Source organism: Sebastes umbrosus, chromosome 13 (assembly GCF_015220745.1).
Source record: "Sebastes umbrosus isolate fSebUmb1 chromosome 13, fSebUmb1.pri, whole genome shotgun sequence".
Taxonomy (NCBI): domain Eukaryota; kingdom Metazoa; phylum Chordata; class Actinopteri; order Perciformes; family Sebastidae; genus Sebastes; species Sebastes umbrosus.
In genome coordinates, this window is record NC_051281.1 from 20,433,035 (window position 1) to 20,459,585 (window position 26,551).

The 26,551-nt window shown below is 40.4% G+C and overlaps 1 protein-coding gene across 1 annotated transcript in view; it reads right to left on the reverse strand.

Moving 5' to 3' along the window:
* mgat4a (alpha-1,3-mannosyl-glycoprotein 4-beta-N-acetylglucosaminyltransferase A) overlaps positions 1 to 26,551 on the reverse strand; it is a 41,039-nt gene that overhangs the window by 12,219 nt on the left and 2,269 nt on the right. The window contains exons 2-3 of the mRNA XM_037788888.1: positions 8,506 to 8,673; positions 7,386 to 7,526 (exon numbers count right to left, since the gene is read on the reverse strand). Of these exons, the coding sequence (XP_037644816.1) occupies positions 7,386 to 7,526; positions 8,506 to 8,673 (309 nt within the window). The remainder of the gene's footprint in view (positions 1 to 7,385; positions 7,527 to 8,505; positions 8,674 to 26,551) is intronic.

Sequence of the window (26,551 nt, forward strand, 5' to 3'; positions counted from 1 at the left end):
CTTGATAAAAAAATGAATCTATAAAAACATCTTTTTTTGTCTGGCTAATGGTCTAGAAAAACAGCAAATCCTACTGGAAGCTGGAAATAGCTGATGTTTTCTTACTTGATACCAAACGATTAAAGGTAATGCTGATAAACTAGTACACTAGATTTTAAAAATTATCCAACCGAAGAATCGAGCCCAGTGTTGCCAACTCTTTTCCAATAAAAGTAGCTAGCAGCACTAGCTCCAAAATTCACTAAATCTATAGAGAAAGTTGCCAAGCCGGCAATACTGACAGCTCGTCCCTTCAGGCCTCCCTCCAGGCCTCCCTCCATAGCCACTCCCTCCTATCATAATGAACTGCAAACATGGCAATTGTTAGTACTCACAGCTGTCAAGTTAGCAGCTTGTGGAAGACTGTAGTGACGCGCAATGACGCACGGACAGTGCATGCGGGCAGGTAGTCCAATCATTACATTCAGGCCGAATGAAATGATTAAACGGGCTTATTACAGTCCTGCGACGGCCACAGATACCACATTTCTTTTTCTTTTTTTGTCAGAGCGTTTGATTTATTGACTGCTGTCGGGATGTAATGAGATTTGTCAACAAATATAACACAAAATATGTATTTGAACAGCACAACCAACCCTACCTTTTATTAATCAGTCAATCTAAATTGTCATTAATTCATTTTGTCAGTCAACTAAGCGATTAATCATATATCAGCAAAACCCACTGATCGCAATTATGAAGCTGATGATCATCTCGGTGCTAAGAAAGGTCACAAGTAGGAGCAGATATTACATTCAGCTGAGAATAGGCTGATGAAGGCAGACAATGGAAAGAGAGGAAACGAGAGTGGCTATTGTCATCTCCTTATCGCTTGGTGGTGGTAAACAGAGGGCCTCTTCTTTAGCGTGAAGAGGGAGAGACACAACAGACTGTTGCAGACCTAAACCGGTTAATTTTACCCACAAGGATACAAGGATTCTTTCACTAGGGAAAGAGAGAGCAGAGAGTGTAGAGTAAGCCCGCACTAGATTGACAGCAAATGCTAAGGTGAACAAGTTATCAGGCTGGTTATCTAACGCTGATTCAGTGTTTTCCTCATGCTAAGCAAAGTACGTGATAACAGCAGCTCTCTATGTCATGTTTAGCTTTCTCCTCCTCTATGCATGGTGTACTTGTCCTTTACTGAATTCAAAACAGAAGGTGGTTTTGAATAATGTTTTGCTTGAAATGTAATGCTTTTCCAGAGAAGTGTTGTATTAACCCTCTGAGACCCGGATCCCGACCGACTTCACTGTCTTTCAGAGACTGCAGCAGGTTCAGATTTAGAACTAGATAATATATCATCAAACTAGAAAAAACCAAAGGAATCCATTGGTACCAACCATGTCATACTAGCTTGTCCCCTTTACAGACATGTAATGATAATCACATGCAGTTTTGGGCAAAGACCATGCAGTTTTTTGAATGCAGTATAAATGTGTTATTTTTGCCTGTTCTAAAATGGTGTATTTGAATGTTTCTGCATACTGGGGTCCCTAAACAGTCTTGGAATTACATAAATTGGGTATCACTGTAAAGCTGAGACTCTTGTGGATCTAATGAGCCCAACTGTATTCATGTGTGATGATGGTAGTCCTCATAGTAGCCATTTCATTGTAGTGAGACCATTTTTTTGTAATTTGACCTCACTGTATGAAATGACCTGTGGTGACCTCTAGGAGAATCACAGCCTCATGAAACTTTACAACCACAAACTACAGACCTAGAGCATTCAGAGGATGGATGGCTTTCCTAGCTAGATTGACAATAAGGGAGTTTCTGAGCAGTTTCCATAACAGAAGTGCTCGCCATCCAATCGCCGAAAAATTCAATTTTTGCAGAAATCTCAAAATGTCAAAAATTATTGATACCAAATCACAGCATGAGTTTTTTCTATGGTGTTCCTCAAGGTCTTGGTGTCTTAATGTGGTATTTTGGAGGGATTATTGATAATTTCTATCAATTCTCAAGTAAAAAAAATGGTTAAATGTAGCACCATATCTGTCTAACATATGATATCAACCCAAAAATTGCTGCAACAACTTATGAGACATAATAGAGCATGGGGATGGCCAAACAGATCACCATGATACAGCGTGCATATGCGTCATTGTGCATGCGTAACTGTGGGAAAGCATCAATACAGAGGAATCAATAGTCACAGAAGCATGAGATGCCAAGGAATTGGACAAGTAAGAACCCGTTCTTAACAGGAATCGGTTAACCGCCACTGCCAACAATTTACCCACCCGGGTGGCGGGTGGCGGGTGGCGGGTGGCGGGTGCTAATTTCAAGCCCTGCCTATAGGGGATGTAATAAACGTGAAGTACATTGACCAGGGCTAATGCACCTGTATGTGTATGTGTGTGCGTGTGCGTGTGTGTGTGTGTGTGTGTGTGCGTTTGTGAATTGGAGTTTAATTTGGAGAGCGTGCTGACTGAGCTAATGTGGGGGTACAAAGGGGCCTCAACAAAACAAACTCGAGGTGCAGAATGCGTGAGCAGCACAGTGGACTGGAGAAAGGGTGCAGAGTGATGTGTGCAGCGTGGAGAATCTGTCCCAGTTTTGCTTTGTGTTTCTCACACTAAGCTCCGTGTCGTGGAGCGAGCGACACCCACCACCACCAAGAAAGTAGGTCGAGGATGAAAGGAGAATGTGGGAGGAAGGAAAAGAGACAGAGAGTGACAGAATAAGGGAGGGTGGCAGACAGTGAATGAGTGATAATGCATGCGAGTGCAGCGTGAGCGGGACCGACTCCAGGACTGCCACCCCCCACCCCCAACCCCCTCTGTGTCCCTTGATCAGCCTGGACGCTTCGCTCCGCCATCCTTTCATGTCCTCCAGAAAGAAAGCAAAACAATCTACATTTCTTTTCACCTCTCTGTCACATCAGTAAAAGGAACTGATTTGGCGTGCCATGCACGTAAAGAAGCTGGTGTTCAGCTGTGTTTGTAATATCCAGCAAATTGTTGCTTAATCGTTTGCTTAAAGGTAGCATGTGAGTGTTTTTCTGATTAGGGACTGTAGCTTCACCTTATTTAGGGTTAAGGTTAGTGTCAAGGAAGGAACAACTGACATCACATGATCATTGCTTGTAATGAGAATAATGATGCAAGCATATGTGTTCAGGCAACACTTTGAAAAATCACAATTAACTCGTTAATTTACGAGCCAACATGTTAATAAAAAGATCAATATAAAATATTTAAAAATCTATATTTGTTAAAGGGACTGTGAGGCAGGAAAAGTTAACACTAGGATCAGCAGTGATTCATGGAGAGACCTTTGTCTGGTCAGCTAACATTACTGCCAAGCAGGTGAAATATAGAGTGATATTGTGGTTTTAGCTGACGTGTGTCGCCTCACTGTTTTGAGCGATGCTCGTTCATGTCTATGTAGAGCGAGCACAAGCGCAAGCAACAGAACGCTGACTTTCGTTGACTTAACGGCCACAGGTGTTGCCGTTAACAAGCAATTTCTGATTCTTACAAACAGTCCCTTTAAATTTAGAGAGAACAATGTGCAATTTATTTTAGTTTTTTTTAAAATTTAGAAAATCATGAATTAAATGTATAAAAAATACAGTAGATGAAGTATGATGTAAACTATAATCAATAATTTAAATAAAACATAAATAAGTGTGGTCTTAGTGGCATATGGAACAATGTCCACCAACAGGGTGTGGCGTTTGTTTTCTTTTTGTTTGAAGCAGGATTTTTATCCATAACTAATGACCTTGTTTGTTTGTATATATACAGTAACATGTGTTTGCTTTTGATATTACATTAACTAATTAAAAAAGCCTTTTAAAAATCCTTTCATTATTGCAAATATGGTCACGTCTCTCACATTTATAGCATCTTGTCACTTAAGTGGTTCGTTCAATAAATTGAAATTCCAAAACAAGAAAAAAAAAAAGCAAGCCGTCAATAACCAGTCAGAGCCATAATAAATCCTATACCCCATTATATGGGTTGAATCATCCAACCAGTATTGTACACAGTATAAAGGGAACCTTTGCAGAAACAGTAATTATACTCTGTTGTATTGGTTCTGCTCTCACTCTTAATACTGTACAAAATAGCTTCACCAAATGAAATGAAGAAATTCAATATTCCATTAAAAAAAAAACATGATCAACGGTGCAAGCTTCACAGCCTGTAGGTGAATAGGGACTATAGACAGAGGTTGCACGTGCACGCTGCCTGATAAGCATCCCAAAACGCCCACGTCTTGGGCATGTGTAAACAACAAGCCTGATCATTCTATTCCAATGTCAACATGTGGGCATCAGATCCAATCGTGACCCCGTGTGACCCATTTTCAGGTGAAATGCACCAAACTTTGCCATGAGTTACTGCTTCCAGCTGGAAAAAATAGAGCCATGTCCCATTTCTTTCCCTCAGTGTTGCACTGCAGCGATGCACCCAGCCAATCAAGGCCCACACTGAAACAAGAAGGAGGTGTTGTTTCTGAAATTCAAGGGAAATCAGTGACGGTTGAAAGCTTTGGCTCGTGTTTGCTGAGGCATTTTAGCCAAAAACGTCTGCATGAAGGTTTGATATACAAGGTATAAGATTCTAGCACAGCCCTGTGTTAGGGAACAGGGCCGACAGAGTTGTAATTAGTTTCAGATTAGATCTTGTTGATTAGATTGTGCTGATTAATGAACTGAGACCAAGACTTCTGCCATCCAAACTGACTGAGTAATCAACACAATCAAAAGGTTTCTATGCCATATTAAACCCTCTGCTACAAGCAATGATATCAAAGGCAAGAAATATAATACGGGTTAACCAGTAAAAAAAAGAAAACAAAAAATGCAAATAAGTTCATGTTACTGTCAGTTGACGTCTCTTTCACAAAGAAGCAAAAAACACTGTTGCATTATAACAAATACAATTGGCAATAGGGCTGTCGCAGTGAAGGAAATTCCCCTGCAGTAACAATGAGTGGCGCAACAGAGCAATATGCAATATTATTGCCTTTTTTTCTTCATTTATCGTAATTTTAGTGCCATATAAATAAGCTTCATAATTAGGCTATTATTAGGTATATTGTTGCTTTTTAAGTGATGAAGAGTTTTAAAACTATTTAAATACTTTTTCATTGTTATATGCAGAACACAAAAGGGCAACAAGGCGCAGCTGGGGTTTTTTTTCAGCTGAGACGCTTTGGTTGTGTTTGGTTGCTATGATACGGAATATCCGCAGAATTAAAAATGTCGGCCCAAGGTAGAGTACTTGCCCTGGATGAAGGGAAAGTTGAATCACGCAGGGAGAGAGGACGAACCCGCCAGTCTGTGTTTTAATTTCTCCACCATTGTTGTTGTTGTTCAGCACTTGTACGTGTTGGATGTGGCGGTTGGTCGTTGTGGTAAAGGTGAATATAGCGTGGTGAAAAGGGAGCTGAGCCCGGAAGGCAATGTTCTTCATTTACCAGTCCATCTGCATTCTAACCCTCACCTATGATCTTGAGCTTTGGATAGTGACCGAAAGAATGCGATCGCGTATACAAGCGGCCAAAATGAGTTTTCTTTCGTAGGGTGGCTGGGCTCAGCATTAGAGCCTCAGACATCCGGAGGGAGCTCGGAATAGAGCCGCTGCTGAGTGAAACTTCATGTGTTTTAGGCCCAGTGAGGTTTAGACACGTGACGGTCTACATCCTCCTCAGGACAACAGAGGAGTCAACAGTGACTGCAGCACAAGGAATTCCAAATTGGGGTGGAAAAGAGATCGACTGTAGCTTGTGACATGTTTAATAGCTGGTCAGTTTAAACAAATGTCGGTGGTGCTTGGCAACAACATAAGTACTGACTGTGTGTGAAAGGGCACAAGTTGGCAAGCTGGAGGCTTGCTAAAAGGCCATATGTGTGTTTGGAACGAGCAAGGCTGCATTTCCAATAATGCCCTTTTGTTGGTTTCTGCCTAAAAGGGGCTCCAGTCAGGCCCGACTCCAACCATTTCAGTCCCAGAGGTTCTCTGAACTGTTTCTTCACATAATCTTTGTTCAATTATAAGTGAGCTGATGACGTCCTAAATTGCACGGCTATAAATATCCCAATGTCAGATATGCTTAGACCAGCAGAGAAACAAGGGATGGGGGGAGTAAAAAATGAAAGACTAAAAAGAAATAATGAGGGAGGAAAAAAGGGGAGGCTAAAGGCACATGGGTCGTGGAGGGGCAAAACTTCTGTGAGGCAGTAGTGTGCTGGAGGTACTGCTTCTTCCCATTCCAGTGAGCACAATTGATAGAGTGGGAAGCTGGTGAGAACAAAATAGTAGGCAGCAAAAAAACTCTGCATTATCAGTGGCTAGACATTCTCTAGACTTAGCCAAAAAGAGTCTTTTAAAAGGTAACAAATACCTGCCCACCTGTCATAAAACCAGACAGACTGGCAGTGGCTAAGAGATGGCAATGACAGGCCTTGCATTTTTCCTTGTTTCCTGTGGGAATATCTTGCACTCATTGATCAAACAGGCTACGGGCCAGGGAGCCGACTTGTCCCTCCTTCCTTTCCTCTAATTTGTCTGTGGGGCCTCTGTTCTTCCCCGAGGTCATTGTCATTAGGAATGTGGAAACACTACTTGAGCTGTTCGGCCCCTAAACTCGCACCCCGAATTCACTCCACCTATCGCAAAACGCCAGATAACTAATCCTCTTAGAGAGAACCTGATATAGCAGAGGTGGTCACATGCTGAATGTTGCTATTTGAGGGGTGAAAGGAAGAAACATTTAAAAATAGAAAAATGGGGTTGCTGAAAATAGGAGTTAATAGAAAAGAGTGAAAAAAAGAGAGACATGATCCACATGAAAGAGGCTAATGACAGACAGCAGCAACATGTTCACTGAAGAAAACTACCTAGAGACGGAGTGTTTCCCACACTTTCTTTGTAAAGCATTTTTCAAAACGTCACAGTGCACCTCTCAGGTTCAATAAAAGAGAGAACAGAGAAGCATTTGAACACAAAGCGCAAGGTACATGTCATAAATATAAAGTAGGACAGAGATGTGAAAGCAAAAAGGACATCCCTGTTTGAACAAGCTAAGAGGTAGGATATATGACTTGTAAAGTAAACAGGGAGTTACACTGTACATTCACTGTAATTATCTTGTGTAAATCTTCTTCAAAATGATCCTGTAGAAAAAGCTCAGTTCACAGTGGATACGTGTTGTGAACAAGTCCAACTGAAAAACTTGTTGAGACTTGAGTCTCTCCCTGGTGTAATGAGGATCTCTGGAGGCTTTACTGTGTTTGTGTAGCATGCATATTCTGGAGAAAAGGCCTCATTAATCAGGGAAGTTACTGTGGTACTGAATTTGCTGTGTGCGTATACGCTTCTCACCTCCTGTGCGGCCGAGACCAACCTGCACGGCGGGGTGCAGGCTGCCCTCATTGTTGAGTAGGTGAGGCAGGTGGTGGTAGATATTTGGCACCTGGAGAGGTTTCCTATTCGCGAGCTCCTTCAGTAGTTTCTGTGTCTCGTCTGAAATCAGGCACACGGAGAAACAAGTTTAGTGGAGTCCTCTTCTCACTTTCAATAAATGATGACAGGAGTGAAATTATGCTGACTATTAAAGCACCACCTGTTAATGTGCTCTGGTAGGGCAGCGATGCTATAACTAGTAAAACAATAAAGTATACACAGCAGAAAATCTGACTTGTTTAGGGGTATATAAATACTCAATGGAGGCAGGACCCCGTCTATGCTTGTGACTTATGCCATACTGCATGGTGTACAAGTTCATACTGTATTTCCCTTATGCAGGGCTCTTGATGTTTTCTACTCGTCCACTGCAGCCAATAAGAAGACAAAATCATATAATCTAATTGAGCTTTTATTTTCCATTTGTGTATGCATGATGTATGAGGAAAATCTAAATCTAAAAATGTTTGAAAATGCATAATAACTGTCATAATAGAAACTCAAATAAAACTAAATTGACAGATAATTTTCAGTTTTTGGAAGCATAACGCTGCCATTATGATGATGAAACTGAATATGAAATGGACTTTTTCATTTTAAAATTGGCAGACAATGTGCAACATAAGCTTAAAAACAAAATTGCAAACTAGACTTTAACATTTTTTTATTTGAATTATGTGCCGAGCCAAGCAGTGAAATGGTCTTGTGATCATTTCATTTTCATTAGAAATGAGCTTGCTCTTAGAAAAAGGTACTTCCCCTGAGCATTTTTCTTTGCTCTAATAAGATCTAGTCTTCTTCATAACACTGTGTTACAATGTCTAGATATCTAAAAGCAGGTAAAAACAAAAAAATTGCATTTGTTACCTCTAGGAAAACTGCTTGTTTTAACCTATGCAACAGGTAATGAAGGGCCAGTGCAAGAGGGGTAGCGATGCTATGCCACGACATCTGTGGCGCACAAATGACTGAAAAACTGTAATGTTTCCCTAACAGTGTAAAAGCCCAGTTGGAGTCTTTGTATGTGTTTTTCAGTTACCTGAGAAGTTTGTGAGAGCATCTTTGCTGCCGTTAGTCTCGGCGATGGCGCGTCTGAACTGCTCGAGAATGTTGTTGAGCTCAGACGAGCGCTGCAGCGTCCTGTGCTCGGCCACACGAAGGCGCTCTTTCAAGGCATGGAACTCCCGCTGGTATGCTACCAGCTTCTCTATAAAAAAAAAAAAAAAAACATAGTAGGGTGCATTAGCAGGCGCTACATAAAGTTAGAGAAATTGAAAATTAAACATTGGTCTGATAAAAAGAGCACTTTTAGCTTCAAGGGGCGGGTTCAGCCACCAAGTAAAAACATCTAGACAGACTAGGCAGATCCAACACTTCCAATCTAACACTTGGAAGAGTGCGAGACAGTAAGTCTATGGTGTGGTTGGGATTAGGTAAATGTGGCTGTAACATAATGTATCTGATGATGTTTGTAATACACTGCCTCACCCAAGCAATCAATTGCAGCTTACATTTCACTATGGTGCCACTTTCATGAGCTAAACCAGAATGTATCAGTCAAACTATACAACATCAAAAGATGACTAAGTATCAGCAACACAATACAGTAGAATACAAAGCAACAAAGCCAGAAATCACCCAGAGAGCTCACTTCTGCCATGGCTGCACAGAGCACTAAATTAGTTATTTTAATAAAAGAAAACTTTGACAAAATTTTAATTTGTGTACTGAATTTGGCTCTATATCAAAATACTGGTTATGATAAACATTCATGCTTTACGTGTACCAGGTTGTTTTCATTCAAATAAGTATAGTAGTTAGTTCGTAAGAAGATGTGTTCAAACCATAGACTGTATATAATAAGTGGACGTTATCACTGTGACGTCACCCATTGGAGTGAGAAGTAGGGTCATTTTCTCATAGACTTCTATACAAGCAGACTTCTTTTGGCAATCAGAGGAATCGCCCCCTGCTGGCTATTAGAAAGAATGCAAGTTCAAGGCACTTCCGCACTGGCTTCACTTTTCAGACCTGGAGGTTGCCCACTGGTTCAAACATGTCCTATTTCACAATGGTAATGACATTTTTCAAAAATTCCTGGATTTGGATCCACACCAAAAGCGAAATCGCTTTAAGTGGGGAAATAGTTTTTTTAATTTTTTTATTAGTAATATTGCCTGAGCACTCTTTTTCACAAAAATCCATACCTGGGGGCTGCCAGTAAAGGCAGTCCTAATCTGACCTTTTCTGATCAGGTATACTGGAGCACTTTGAACTAGAAGTGCATTGGATCTGTCCAGTACTTCAAGACAAGCTGCTGCTGAGGGAGGAGGGGAGAGAGACACGTTTTCAATTTCCTGAGCAGAATGTCTAAGATTGTACAGGGATTTACAGCACTCGTCCCAGACGTGCTTTTCAAAACTCTGAACTACTGCAGTACCATATGATGATGTCGTCAACAACAATAATACAGCACTCAGGAGCAGCTATTTATTGGCAATACCAGCTATGTGTTTTGGTTATTTTTTTTAAAATGGAAATGACTGTTGAGGTTACAGGCAGTTTACTGCGATCATGTGACCTTCCTTTGTTGGGCTCTTATCAGGAAATAGAAGTTTAGCGGTTGGTGTAGTAGTGTAGTTCCAAAGTAGAGGGTGTGAAATTCTATGAAAAAGATAGTAGCTCTGGTCAGTTGGTGGGCCAAGATAATAGATGCATTAAAATTTGTGGCTGGATACAGTACAGTGAGTCAGCCTGGTTGCTTATCTTACTTTACTTGTTGAAGTTTTTGTGTTGGGTTTCTTTTCTAATTTACTATTTCTAGTTATGATGTTTATCTGACCATTTTATTGGTCACCTTTGGTGTTGCTATACTTTGTAACCTTTTGAAAAGCACTATATAAATAAAGTTTTATTATGTTAATATAAGTGTTTATTGTTTTTTATAGTCATTGACACGCCTACAAAAAAAGTCTCATAGCAGTACAGACTTGATTTTGTTCCAAAGTTCATGAGGATACGGGGAGAGAGTACAAAGAACATCTCAGGTGTGTATCTGTGTGTGAGTTAGGTGGGGTTATGGGTTTGGCCAGTCTCTGATCTTCCTCTGCGGGTTGATTTATTGTGCCCTTTCGGAGAGCCCTTCACTACAACAAAACCCAGACTCCCTTTATCTCCCCCTCTCCATCACTCTCTCTCTGACTGAGCTATTGTCCATCCACTCTGCCCCGGCTCCTCTTTCGCACAGAACCGTGTTGTTCCTCCTAAATGTTGATCTCTAAGACACACGGACAGATGCTGTCATTTGGCGTAAACCTTATGAAAAGGGCAGCTTCAAAACTAAAAACAGACTTTCATCTTCACATCAGTCCTTTTGATTGTAGGACTCCAGGCCTGTTGAGATGAAACCACACCTGTAATCCCACTGTGCAAACTCACATAGAGCACCGCAGGAACAGAAACAAGAAGTAGGCAAGGTTTCTATTCAGCTACATGCAACTCCTGCACAGATGTATTAGGTGGTGAAAGTCTGTAGGCGTTTTGCCTAAAGCATATTGAGTGATATCACATTCTTTGTGCGTCTGCCATAGAATTAGAACCACAACAGAACGGACGTTGAATTGTTTGCTGTGGTAATTGGAGTAGTTCAAAAGAAAATGACGACTGTTGTTATGGTGACAACACACGTCAGTGGGGAAGTAAAGCGTCACACATTGTTGTTTCGCCACTGAGTCGGCAGTGGAGGTAGTCACAGAGCCGAATCCACACACACACACACACACACTAGATGCCGGCGCTGTTGTATTACACATCATGCCGGCATGAGTGAATCGGAGTTACTCCTGGACTTGCAGCAAGTCGGTTTATACAGAAGTTGGCCCGCTACAGCGGTTGCAATGCCAACAGAACACATAAAAATGGCCACCGCTCTAACCATCCTGTTGAATGGGAATGTCTGTTCTACTCTCATTCTATTTCTATGGCCTCTCCCATTACCTGAGCAGTGTGTTAACGTCAAGTATGCTGGGCAGTGTTTACGCCAGGCTCTTGACATTTCAGTTAACATCAAGGTCACTTGATTAAATGGTGTAATGTCACTCTTGATATGCTTTTATTACCGCAAAATAAAAGTTAACCTTGACTTCACATAAGAAAAAAAAAAACCCACAGAACTATTTATTTGTTTTAATTTCTTTTACAAATCAAGTGGTATCAACATAAAAATGAATTCATTAAGTGATATGGTGAATGGGGAAGCTACTCTGCTGGTATAGAGCCACTAGATGACTGAATGGGTACACAGAATGCATTAAACAATTACCTGAGGTCTGGAGTACATCTATACAATCTCATTATTCCTCTCTGCTCTCTAGAAGTTGTGGGGGAAGGGCTAAGTGGCTATGCTTTACCTCTGAGCATAACAACCTCTCCTCTCCTTCTGTTTGCATTCAACCTCTTTTCTAAACATCATCTTATCCCTTCCTCCTAATTTCATACTTCACATTTCAATGTTTTTCAGCATCATATATGTGTCCAACTTTCAACACTATCGGCACATCCACCCTGGCAGGCATGCTCTTTTATTTTTTTCTCTGTACCCGTTTGTCCCTACTCTGCTGTGATATTTTGCCTTGACGTGTCATCCTTGATTCCTTTGCTCTGTTCATTTGATTTATTAATGAGATACGTGGGAGGAATGGGGAGTCGGATTTATAATGGGAGTTCAAACAACTAGCCTTTAAAATGAACAGACTCAAGGCCTCACACTCACTCACGGACAAGCACACACACATACACACACTCACATTTCTAGCCAAAAGGGAGTTATACTATTCCTTGTAAAGTCTTTCTTTGGGCAAATTTGAAGTTTATGTGTTAATTCCCATCTACCAAAAAGTTCAGTTTGGGGTAGGGATGCTCTAATTGATTAAATGAGCTGATTAGTGTACTTTAATTTGCCATTCAGTAAAAAAAAAAAAAAAAAAAATCATTACTAAATGCAAGTTTAGTAATGAAAAGATCATGGATTGTCTTACGTACGTTTATTGCGTAACTTAACTTAGAGTGCATACGGAATTTAAAATAAGTCAACGCTGACATTTGGTTTCACAAGGGACACAAACATCCGTCTCTTGGGTGAAAGTCCCATGCTTGACCCATCCATCCATCCATCCATCCATCCATCCATCCATCCACCCAACCTCCTCCCTACGCAGACTTTGATTAAAACATATTTCTGTTGAACCTTGGAATTCATGTGTCCACTATGACAAAGGATCCTAATTGACTTTCCATCGGCATTGTTTCTGTGCCGCCACCATGTCATGCGCTGTCAAGAGGTCGTGCTCATTTCATGTATTTCTGTGAGATCAGGCTGGTCTAACCTGTGTGATGGCAGCAACAATAAGTTTGCTGAGCAAACTTTGAAAGTTTGCAAGTTAGACACAGCCCGCGGTGAACCCCGGAGCTGTACAGGAAGTTTGCATATATCAGTTTGCTTTATGCTCAGCAAACCTGTCATAACTGAATTTGAATTGTGAGACTGAATGTGGAAGTACATGTTGAAATTTGTGTGACCGTGCCTTTACCTGTTGGTAAACTTTGCATTACCTACAGTAATGGACATAATTACTTTACTACTTACAAGCAACACACACACACACACAGTAACATTTGCTGCTACTGTATTGAAATAGGTGCTCAAATCTCTGGCGGGCTGTGGCTTTCTTCAGAGGGCTTCCTTACTTTGCTGGTGCTGTTGGTGTTGTTCAGCCACCTCAGCATTTTGATGACCGCGAGGTTTTTCGTGCCATCGCGTGGGTCTCTCTCTATGATTGATTTTGTGTGAGTGCATGCGTGTAACAAGCTCGTGCCAGGGGGGCACCACCTCACATTTTTCATATGTGAACACCTAACAATCAAAATTATATATATTCCATGACGCATTTAATTTCATTTTCTCTACTCTCTACAGAATTGTCCCAGACACTGTATCTTTGTGTCCCAGGTGCTATTTTTATTGTCTCCGGGACAACGGGACATCCTTAATTTGGAGCGGTGGCAGACTCCTTTAAGACATTGCAAGAAGCTTAAAACATAAAAACACATCTGAAGAATGTTGTTTCTCAGGAAAGAGGAACATAGGTGTTAAGAACAACATATGTATAAGTGTTCCTGAACGGACCATAGGTTCTATCATAAATGTGTGGGATCCAAAATCAGATGAGTTACATTAAACATGTACTCAAAGCTCTCCTTTGTAAACAAATGCACTTATTGATTCATAGTCACAACATCCTTGTTGTTGTACTTGTTTTGGCACTGTGCTCACTCACTTTGACCTCAATAGTAGCGTTTAGTATCTGAAAACTTGATGCCAGAGAGAGAGAGCTGACAGACAGCGCAAGCTTGGCTCCATAGATCTTCAAACTACCATCTTCTGAACGTCACAAGACCAAGGAGACCAAGGATGATAGTGCTGAGAAATACTTTACAGAGATCCAACCCTGAACTCACCAGGGTGTTAGGAGTTTTATCAGTCAATCCGTTAGCTCATCAAAAGCCCTCACAGTGATCTTGTCCTTGACCTCGCTCTCCTTTGCTGATGCATGCTGCTGACTGCGGGTTCATGAGTGCTGATGAGGGACTTGTGCAGTTAATGTGTGCATGAGTGAGAGAGTTGCGGCACATACTATTCAGATGTTGTCATTAAAGCAAAGTTTGACTTTTCCAGCTCATTTTCAGTTTGAAATGCCCAATGTAACAATCAATCACAAACAATGTCTGAACAAATAACCAGGAAACATGTACATACAGTATATGCTGGCCAATGAGCAGTGCTGAAAAACTGCTCTTTTACAGTTTTTCTACTTAGTTTGCTGATTCCTGGTCTACTGTATTCAAAACATTTAGTTTATAGATGAAAATCAAACCTGTCTTATACTGTATGTTTAGGTGGTGTTTGTTCCTAATTACTTTAAGATGTAGATAGTATATAAGCACAACAAAAAAATGGAAAATCCCTCAGTCAAATACCTCTTCTGACATAAAGAGATGATTCATTCTCTTTGTAATACAAGCTCAGCAACCTTTTACTAGAACTACAGATGATTCAACAACAGCTGTTCAGAGGAAACTTTTTAGAAAGGGTCAGTCAACCCAAATTACAAATAAAATACAAAAAAATATAAAAAAATATAAAAATTAAAAATAAAATAAAAACTACAAAAGAAATTCCACTCTAGAGCCATGGATTTGGTTTTTATCTGCTGAGGTTTGAAGATATCAAGTCAAGTCAAGTCAATTTTATCTATAAAACCCAATATCACAAATCACAAATATGCCTCAGGGGGCTTTAAACATCCCTCTTTGAGATTTCTATTGCCATCACAACTAGGGCTGTCCCGAAAACCATTTATTGGCACAGCAGGCTGACATGTTCTTCTGTCTGTCTGTCTGTCTCCATTTCCCCCGTTTCATTGCCCGGGACAGTGCCTCTGCCGCACTACTGTACACACACACACACACACACACACACACACACACACACACCTCTACACACAACAGACAGCGTCCGTCAAACAGCGTCAAATCCGTCTGAGAACAACCAACAATAATGAATGTTGAATATGAATAATGAATAATGTTGTGGGATTATTCCTTATTTCATGGGCTATTTGGGGATTTATACGTTATTATTACATACGTAAATATAAACAAAAAAACGAAGCATTCAAATACGAATTCGGAGGTTGAATATCATGACATCGGTCGCAGCTTCTAAGCATTTGGGTCAGCCGTAAACCCAACACAATGGGAATAAATGGAAATTTTGTTTGTGGTGCACACTGCTCACTGAAAAATAACAAAGAATTCTACAACATGCCTTTACAGGAAAATGTCAGTCACTCAGGATGACTCACAGACCTATCAGTCAACAGTTTTCACTGGTAACAATTTCTACAGAAGCAACCGTTCCCTTGAAAACTGTCTCATTGTGGTTATTATGAAAGGATCTGAGCACGACTATCCTTAGTAACTGTCATACATTGTTTCTGGAAAGACAGGTTGTGACAGTGCGATTTTTTAGTGTGTCCGACATCTCAGTATGAAGCCAAAAGTACATGAATTGCATACTATTTCCGGTGAAATATCACAGTATGCAACACTGGACACTACAGCAGCATAAATCACAATGCATCCCACAACGCAATGCGGTTGTGACGACAACATTCATAACAGATGCTGACGGACAGCTTTGTGATATCAATAATGCTTCAATTTAACTGTAAGTCTAAGATTTCACTTTGCTATGTGTAATATATTTTTTTAAATTAGTTTACACACCAACCAGCAAGGAGGCTCTCAAGAAGTGATGACGTAATTTACTGCTCAGTGCGTCTGAAAACATACATACTATTGTTTATTCACACAAAAGTATGTTGAAAGAGAGTACACATATTGAGCGTGTGGTGCGTAAAATGGCGATTTGTCGTTTTTACACTTTACTTTTTGTATGGATAAAAACAAACAAGATACAACGTGTTAGTAAGTGAGCTTTAGAGATTGGTTTGGTGGATTTTGTTACATTTGGACAGAGCCAGGCTAGCTGTTTCCCTCCTCTGTTTACAGTATACCGGTTAAGCCAAGTGAGCTAACCTAGCTTCCTATTTATTTTACAGACATGAGAGAGAATTTTGTCATTCAGCTCTCTGCAAGAAAGCTAATAAGCTCTCTAACAAAAATATTGCACTATTCCTTTAAACTATGAATTCGGCCTGTCAAGTTTCTAGACCTCAGTGCCACAAAACGTGGCAAGAATTGGATAAAACAGTCAAAGCATAGCAAAGAAAAGAGCTAGTGAGGCATGTCATGTGATCTTCCAGTCCAAACTGTTACCACCATATACCACAGGCTGGTTAAAGTGGCCATCTGAGGAATCCAACTTCTATAGAGAATTCGGTTTTCTTGGAAATATATATCATGTTACTATTTTCTCTGTGTATGTATATATATATATATACATATATATATATATATAGCAAAATGCACTTTTATTTTCCATTTCAAAAATGCAGTTATTAGGTGCCAAAATTAGCATCCTGAGTTCAAACTCTTTGTCCTTCCTCCTTTTAGTCCATCCTATCGGGCACTTTACCAGAAGTCCCATTTATCAAAACACTTTTTTCCCCTGTTTTCGATCTCAGCAGACTGTCACCGTGTACCGACAGAAAGACAATTTACCTAAAAAAGCATTCTGCTTTTATTCACATCAGACTGTAAAATCAGCAACCTTAACAAATTCAAAAGTCCTTAAACTTTTTTTAGTTGCTGAAAAAGATGCTACGTCATTGAGCCTTTTCTTATGGACATGCAGCTACATTTCCCATCTGCCAGTCATACTTTAGGAATAAGATGCACATCTATATATGCAAAACATGTCCACATGCATGCATTATGCATGTATGAAGACCCCTCAAGTGATGCACCTGCTAGACACGTGGTTCTACGCTGCAGCTGCTATGTGCAACACAAAGCATTTAAACAGGCTGTTATCTCTTAAGTAGGACAGATGGTGCATAACATGAACTTGAGATTAATGGGATAAAAACAGGAATAGTGATAACATGTTGGTTTTGCTCCCTAAATGAGATCTAATAGTTCACAGGTGCCCCACCATTAATCTCACGTGAGTCAAACAGATACAACTACACCTCAGAAGTTATTTCCTTTTGACCACAGTCATTATGAAAGATCTTACTGTACTGTGACACTCATATCTGCTGGACAGAAATGATTAATGTGCTACTTGTTAAAACAAGCATTTTTGGTTAAACAGTCTCACTAGGTCTAAATCATGCAACACTGAAGAAGAAAACAAGCACACCAACACACATAAATGATGCTGCACACACACAGAGTAGTAGTATTGATTTTTGGCGGTATTTTCTGAGGAGAAGTGCAAGTCGATCCATGAGTGGGCGAGTGATACTCCCTGAACGCTTCCGTGTAGTTTGCAGAAAGAGAAAATGCACACCTTTATCTCATTCTGTCCTTTTTTTCCCTTCACAATGCATCACAACCCTTTCACTTCACCTTAATGAAAGGGTTGTGGGGTCAAAAAATAAAGTAGTATCAGATGAAGCCGGACCAATATTTTCCCTTTTGGCAATTTTCCAATCCAGATTTTTAATTTTGCTTCCTCACCATGGGCTCATCGACCCCCACCCACTCTTCTTCCTTTACTGTGCTGTAGTCATGGTAAGCTCCTGCAGCCTGCTTCATGTCTTTGTGGCAGAGAGCATGCTGTCAGACAGCACTGGGCTGAGCGCGTGGTCCCACTCTGCTTACTTCCACTTTCTGGCTCCACTTGGCTCCTGTAGGACTGCTATCAGCCAGGCTATCACTCTTTTTTTGGAAACTCCAGTTTCAGGGTTGTCATTCATTCACCAATCAATATGCAGCGGGAGTCCACTACAAAAACTAATTTCAGAGCTGAAACAATTACTGATTAGTTGATTTAACAGAAAATAATCCGCTACTATTTTAATAATCATCTACTTTCATTCAGAAATTTTTCAAGCAAAGTTTCCAGCTTCTCAAATGTGAAGATTTGATGATTTTCCTAATCAATATGATTGAACTGAATATCTTTGAGTTTTGAAAAAAACAATCTGAAAATGTCATCTTGGACTCTGAGAAATGATAATGGTCATGCTACACTACATTCTGTCATTTTATAAGTTAATCAAGACAATAGCTGACACATAGATGATATAAAATGGTATTTGGAGCCTTTACTATTTTCTGTCATAATTAACCAAAAATTAATATATCTCAATTTAACTGATATTTACTGACAGTCTCGTTCTTGAGTCATGTTCTTCAAGTCTGTCTGTCACCTATGTTAAAAATGTACCCGCTGAAACCGGAAACCGGAAACCGGTTTCAGTTGGTACATTCTTAAACAAATATGGTATGACTAACAGTAAATGACACTGCTGTGATTATCTGAAATGATTTCAGAGCAATGTGTTAGGCAGCAGTGGTAGGGTTGGGCAATAGGACGATATATATCGTCAGAACGATATAAAAATGTATATCATAAATATATTCCTATATCGTTTCTATCGCGGTATAGACTCGGCCTATAGTTATTTCTTTTTTCTCTATAATTTCCCTTAAACTGTTCATTTTGCACTCAAGTTCTTAAAATGAGAAAATACTCAGTACTTTTCATTTGTCATGTATTTAATTCAGTATACAAAAATAGGCTTTGCCATGTGGTTATTTCATATAGACTATTTATTTATTGAATTACTTGCTATATCCTGATATACATCGCTATCGAGATATGAAATGGCCTATATCGTTATAGAAGACTTTGGCCAAATCGCCCAGCCCTTAGCGGCAGTAAGAAACTGGGGGAAATCTGCCCTTAAACGAAAATCTAAAGCCACATCTGCGTGGCCACGAGGATTCATGTGATGAACATTTCGTCATCTCCTCACATCAGTAAGGGTCTGCATGGACTGTCTGCGTGCAGCCAAGAATTTATGAATTCCTGTGAAATATACAGTATCTGGCCCTTAACTTGTAAACTCCTTATTTTTGGGTAAATGAAAAGGCCATCACCTTGAGCACAGTTGTCACGATGCTTGGAGGTATGCGTGACCACATCCACACAGACAAACTAATGTGTACAAACTGCTCCTTGTATACAGCAAGCTTATGCCACAGATTAATCCACAGAGAGCAGTTGGAGCCCAAACAATCGCCATCTCTCCTCCCTGACACTGAGGAGAAATTGTGTGCGGTCTGGGAATTTCTGTCCAAAAAAAAAGAGGAGGGACATGCATGAATGAATGAATAGCGGTGTGGGATACAGGAAGCGAGCAGAAGCACGAGGAGGGAAACAACGATGATTGTTAACTCACTGACGGCTGAAGACGCCTGTTCCTGTTTGGACAGAGTAAGGGCTGTCTGGGATAAAGGGAGGAGGATACGTGTGTGTGTGCATGTGCGACCGAGCAGGGTTCAAAATACAGAAAAAATAACTTATCCCACGGTCTCCCTGCGTTGTCAGCATTCTCATCCTTTCTCTCCATCATAAATCTACCTAAGGCATCTTCTCATCCTCTCTTTTTTAAGATCTGGCCTTTCTCCTCTCTTCTTCCTTCCAGGCCACTTAGGACTTGTCTGGCAGACTGCCCTACCTCACAGTGCACACAAACTATATGAATACACACACACACGCAACCCGAGACTGCAAATGAGAAAACACAGTGTGCAAGCCATATTCTCTCCCATTCTAACTAGTACACCATGTATCTCTGGCCTAACACCTTCCTTATCTGCCGGCTCATTTGCCCCCTCGACTGCAATCACTTGTACTATTTTTGGGCCCATTGTGTTTGGAATGAAGTCACGACAGAAGAAAACCATGCCTTTTAAAACACAGAGGAAGGGGAACGGGAGGCAAGGAGTAGGAGGAAGTCCCATTTGCAAAAAGGAAGTGGTAACCGTTACTGTAACTCTCAGCAAATCTGCTATAACAATAAGCACCTCAGAGCCATCTCAAACCAGGGCTGGAAATCACAGAGAAAGCATTAATACATTCAATGCTCACAACTACAGCGATAGCAAAAAAACATCTAACCTTTAAATTGGATTATTATATCGGAAGAGAGCTTATTTGTCCTTTAATTACAGGAAAAAACATGGTACAACTCACTAATCTATTTACACTACATTAAGGATATATCCTGTATGCTCTCATGCTACCCTTAAACCATTGGATGCCATTCGATTCATTACTCAAGACATGTATCACACTCACTGTGAGTTATATGAAAAGGTCAGATGGTCGTCACTTACATCCGGAAGGCATCAACACATGTGCTTTTATTCCATTGCCCTCCACACTTAACATGAAGTTAAAGTCAAATACCATGACGCCAGATCTCAGATTTGCTTTAAAAGTTCTCCATACCAACTCTGAACTAGGGAAGAAAACTTACTACTACGGGTGGGAATAACTAGAGGCTCCACGAGACAATATTATCATGATACTTAAGTCACGATACGATCTTGTTGTGATTTTAAACATTTTGCGATATGCTGGGTATTGCGATAAGATGTGTAAAAAAGGCCATGCCTCTGCGTTTGCTGCCACACTTACGGATTTCTAATAACACACACATTCTATCATACAAGATGTATTGCGATATATTACGATTTATTACCTTTTTTCAACTGCAAATTATTGCAGTTTGTCAACATCTGTTTTTATCTGATATCATACAATTTTCACTCTGTTCATCGCAGCATTTTCATTCACATATCTTGAGGTGAGAGGTCAAGGGATCCCCAGAATTTTGGTCGTGTCTAGAAGGTAATTCGTAAATTGCAAAATCTAGCAAAAACTTGTAAAAACTCTTGAGAGACTCGCTGCCCGACGACCAATCCTAACCATAACTGTTCGAGATCATTGCCTAACCTCAACAATCTTCCGAGAGTTTCCCGACTCGTGGGTTACCTCCTAGACACGACCCAAGATTTTCCTCGCCAACATTTTGCGTAAATTTGGAGCGTTTACTTAGCGTTCTTTCCAACAAGCTTACATGACATAGTTGGTACCAATCGATTCTTCATACCTTCACTCTAGCTTTAAGATTGAGCCCTCTACAACCTCTGAAAGACAGAAGAGCATCCAGGCCCACCAGCGGGCCGGCAGATTGTTAAGAAGTTAATAGTTTATATAATAAAAGATCAATACTTGATGTCCGTGTAGCGATACAATATTGCCATGCAAAATATGGTGATACTATGCTGTGTCGATATTTTTCCCCCACCTTTACTTACTGCTGTAATGAACTGCAAAACAAACAGAAGTCAGAGACACTCACTTCTCTGTGTTAAGTTCTACATACTGATATTTTAGTAGTGTCTGCGCGTCTGTGATGACTGCTTTGTGTGAGTCTCTCTTGTAAAAGAGATCTTGATTGACTTCCTGAATAAAAAAAAGCAAAGCAATAACTCTAACTATGCCTGAAGGAGAAAATAAAATACATTTAAACAGGGAACATAATGTTTAAAAGCAACTTGTGGTGGCGGCATAAGGTGGTGATGGTGCTAAATTCTTCACATAAGGTTGACAACAAACAAGGTGGCTAATGAATGTTTGCTGTGTGTCACTACTTTATCATCAGGAGGCAGTTCTTGTAGATTGTGTGTAGTCTTTATCAAGTTTGTTTTTCTTATCCTTATGAAAAGAATTATCGCACTATATTGCTACATCGACCTATTGTCCCACCCTCATCTCAAACCCTTACATTATCATTCATATCTATTAACGACAATATTGTTGAGGTCTATTTGAGACATATCCAGGCAGATACCAGAGAGCAGTCTCTCACTGGGGGATGAGGCGGACTCTGACAGAGAAGTACACATTCTGGAGAGCCATTCAACATGGAGTGTTTGGACAGCTGACTGGCACGGCTCTCATTCACAGCAGTCAAGTGACCAGGAACAAGACAGGCTGTCGGAAGCAAAGGGTTAGGCAAAGAAAATAAATATAAAAATAAAAACGTTGCCCGAGATTACCTCTCCACCGCTATTGCCCCCCCCCAAAAAACAATTGTCCTATCAACTACAGTAACTGAATCATGCAACACAGTCAAGAGACTAAATACAAATATGTTTTCTGTGTACGACTAACTGGAACGGGTTTTTTAACATTTTTCATTTTCAGAACAACTCGATGCCCGAGGCCAAGTGCACTCTAAACACCCACGCCGGGCAGCATCAAGAGGAGAAGCCATCTATAACCGCAGGGAGAAATGATACGGCACATAAAAGGGCATCATATGTTAAAAAAGAAAAAGCTGCATTCAAACATCTCATGTCAAGACAAGAAACAACACAGAGAGGCAAGGAGCGAGCGCAATACAAGGTAGACTACATGATTAAAGCTTGTGATGTTGTTGATGCAGGTAAAGATATACACACTAATCAGAGCTGTACGTACCCCTGAGGTTAATTTACTGAAATATATAAGTCGCAAGCTTGTTTTCTTGCATTTGAGTAAATCACATTCTCCTTTGAAAGAAAGTCTTTAGTGTCTAGTTAGGATACTTAGTGTTACATTTGATCAATAACACAAAAAGAAAGACAAATACAGCCCAGTGTACAAAGAATGCCACTTTTCAGCAAAGAATGAGAGCTATTTGTGTCAGTGGCCTTCACGAACACTAATGCTGCCCAGAGTTTATGGTATAAATCAATACCCTAGCTTCAAAAGGCCAATAAGAGATCTTCATTACTGCTCACACCCCGTTTACCCCCTACAACATGACCATTTGATACATTGTGTAATCCAAACTGAAATGAACTTTTGAATAAACAAATAGGTTTGCTGTTTTCAAAACTATGCTGCTCAGTGTACCGCAGCTTAAGGGAACAAATCGTAAACAAATGAAGAAAACGTCACAGGCAACACGTAGGCTGCATTTAAGCAAAACATAATCAAATCAAAAGGAGCATGTTCGCATGTCTCAATGCGTACATGGCACACAGAAACTTGCTGCATTTGCAGACAACACAAAAAAATACAGAAACGCATGTCAAATACACTGATTGTGTTAAAAAAAAAATAGCAAGTTCATTTTACTTTTAGTTTGGATATATTGCCTGCTATATTTTACCCTTTACAAAAAGCTAGTTTTGGCATCCCAAGGGAATTTCTTTTGTGTTGTTAGTTATGTTGTTGTGTATGTCCCGATGCCTTATTGTATTTGCAGCATGTTTCTTTATGCTGCGCATGTGTGGTCAAACAGGAAAAATGTGTTGTTTAAGTGACAACATATAGGCAGCATGCAAACAAATGAAGAGGGATCTTCAGAGAGGGTCTCGATTAACTTTTTTTTTGCCCACATGTTGATCCACGTTTTTTTTTTAATCTGGGTAACCAAGTTCGATCCGACACTGGGACATCAGCAACTTTCTTCATTTGCTTGTGTTTTGTCTACTTGCTTGAGTTTTCTTAAGCTGCAGTGCGTTGAGCCCACTCTGTCACCTGACAGGCAGGCATATTTGCCTTAAAATAAATAGCAGCTCCAGTGTTACTTTGCTCATGGGCCTTTTTCACTGAAGACATTTTGATGTGTGTAGAAAAAGCACAGGTGTAAATAATAAAAGTGAAGGTGGCTGAATTCCATTTTTGCTTCAGTTTCAGAATCCTGGCATTGTGCATGCTGGCTCACTGTCACACTGTCACGGCTTACTGGGACACTTGAATACAACAGAGCAATCGTTAATGTTTATTAGTGACACCTGTGATTGTCCCACTATTGGTGCTTTAAAATTGGGGTAGTGTTTACCGTGTTCATGAGAAGAGTCCATATGAACTCCCCCCTTTTGTGGTATTCACAACCTCGTAAGTGGAAAGTTTCTGAAAGATCCGAGTTCAGGAGTTGTGACGTGTTTGTTGACATCAGAAATGGAAGGTCATTTTTCAGTGATTAATAAGTTAATATATTATAATTTTATTCATATATTGTTTTTCTTCTAAATTTGATAATAGGTCTGAGGATAATGTTGACATTCCCAACGGCCTCATCTTTTTCCTCTGTCATTATGCCTTTGCATTTCCTGCATTATGTTTCCCACTTGCTAAATAGCCTCTGTGGCTTCTAGACGCCGACAGTAACGTTAATATTGCCGTTGCTTAGCGGCGGTGTTCTCACGACTTAACCAATTGAAGGCCAAGCAGATCATGTACACGACTTCCCATGTTGTAAAAACGAGCTCACGGGGTTTCATCTGAAGGCACCATAAGACAAGTCAAAATGTCTCCTGTCAAAATGGCACATTGACCACCCTGGATGATTCAGGCTATTTAGGATATTAAGACAAAAACACTCTTCTAATTCATGATATTTACTACAATTTAAGGTCAAATGCACACAATCTCTCACATTTTTCTCCTTTATGATCAGTGAATCCACTGAATATTTGAATGCTTCAAAAGTTGTACATTTCACCATATGCCAATATCATCAACTGTAGAGACAATGGTGAGGTACAGATAAAAGTGTACTTTGAAGTTTGAATCTTGCAACAACAAATTGAACAGAAGGGGTTTACTACTTTCAATATCCCTGTTCTGACTACAGATACTGAGCTGTATCAACAGGTGAAGCACACAGAGCAGAGGGCGGGGTATCGTCACTTAACCTTTGCTTCACTTTTTCATCAAGCCATGAACCAGTCCCGGCGTGCTGTAGTAGGACTCACTGGACTCCATTACAGGAAAATATTTCATCAAGCTGATAAGCTCCACGGTAATCACAACATGAAGCCTTGGCTTGGAATTTATCTAAAGGCTGCAATTATTTACACTCTGCTGATAACAAGTGACTAAGGCCCATAACCCTCCCACGTGGATTGGGTTAACACTGGCAAGTAAGCACTGGGGCCTACTGAAACACAGACACTTGTGAAATAAGCCTTAGCTCAGATGTTTGACAGGACATATAAAATATGATTGATATTCATAATAAATAGGGCTGTGTATTGGCAAGAATTTGGCGTTACGATACGTATCATGTCGGGGTGTAAGAAACGATATTATGTTTTGTGATACTGTATCGATTCTCAAAAACACAGTAGTTAACATGCAAAGATGAACTCAGTCAATACTTTGTTTCATTTGCAAAGAGATGCGCCCTCTCAGTGTATGTGTCCTCTCAAAGTAGTGCTATGATGTTGGATGTTACTGTAATACATGCAAATGCAGATCCCACTGTTCTGATTGCATAAAAAAGTTAACTTTTTTACTCAGATTTTATGCATATGGTGCGGTGTTCTTTATACTGTGACTGTTTTCCTAAAATTAGTTTTTTAAAAATCGCAATATATCGCCTTACTTACAGTATCGCAATATATTGAATTGTAACCCCTGTATCATGATACTAGGGCTGTGTATTGGCAAGAATCTGGCGATACAATACGTATCATGATATAGGGGTTACAATTCAATATATTGCGATATAGTAAGTAAGGCAATATATTGCGATTTTTTAAACTAATTTTAGGAAAACAGTCATAGTATAAAGAACACCCCACCATATGCATAAAAGTTTACTTTTTTATGCAATCAGAACAGTGGGATCTGCATTTGCATTTATCACAGTCCCTAACATCAACATCATAGCACTATTTTGAGGGGGCACATACTGTACACTGAGAGGGCGCATCTCTTTGCCAATGAAATAAAGTATTGACTGAGTTCATCTTTGCATGTAAACTATTAAAAGGGACTGTTTGTAACTTCTTACAGATATAAATCACCCGGGTCGGTGTCCCATGCGCGCTCACATATGCGCGCTCGTGTGTGGCTACGCTGTTCAGACAAGACTCCAACACAAACTACATGGAAGCACCAAAAACGCAGTTATACCTAGTGAAGCCCGTCTTACAAAACAGTGTTGGCCGCGGTCGGAGGACGCGGGGGAGACCGTAGCTTTGGTCTCCAGGGCCGGAGTCTCGGCTGTACTCTGCTCCTCTGCCTGCCTGCATGCCTTCACTCAGCTCGCTCCACCTCACGTGCATGGACGCACACCACACACTGCAGAAGAGTTAGTTTAGCTCTGACACTATCTAGTGAATGTACAATGGACGTTTGTGCAGAAATAACTGCTTCAGCTCCTCCAGACCAGCAGAGGTTTCCCGTGTCTTGTGAAGTGACGGGGCTCCGCAGCGAGTTATGTTATCGTCTCCGACCGGGTGCCGCTGTCTCCCTCCGGCCGCGGTCGGGAGGCTGAAGCAGGAAAAGCCAACACTAGGATCAGCAGTGATTCATGGAGAGACCTTCGTCTGGTCAGCTAACATTACTGCCAAGCAGGTGAAATATAGAGTGGTATTGTGGTTTTAGCTGACGTGTGTCGCCTCACTGTTTTGAGCGATGCTTGTTCATGTCTATGTAGAGCGAGCACAAGCGCGAGCCTGACGCTGACTTTCGTTGACTTAACGGCCACAGGTGTCGCTGTTAACAAGCATTTCTGATTCTTACAAACAGTCCC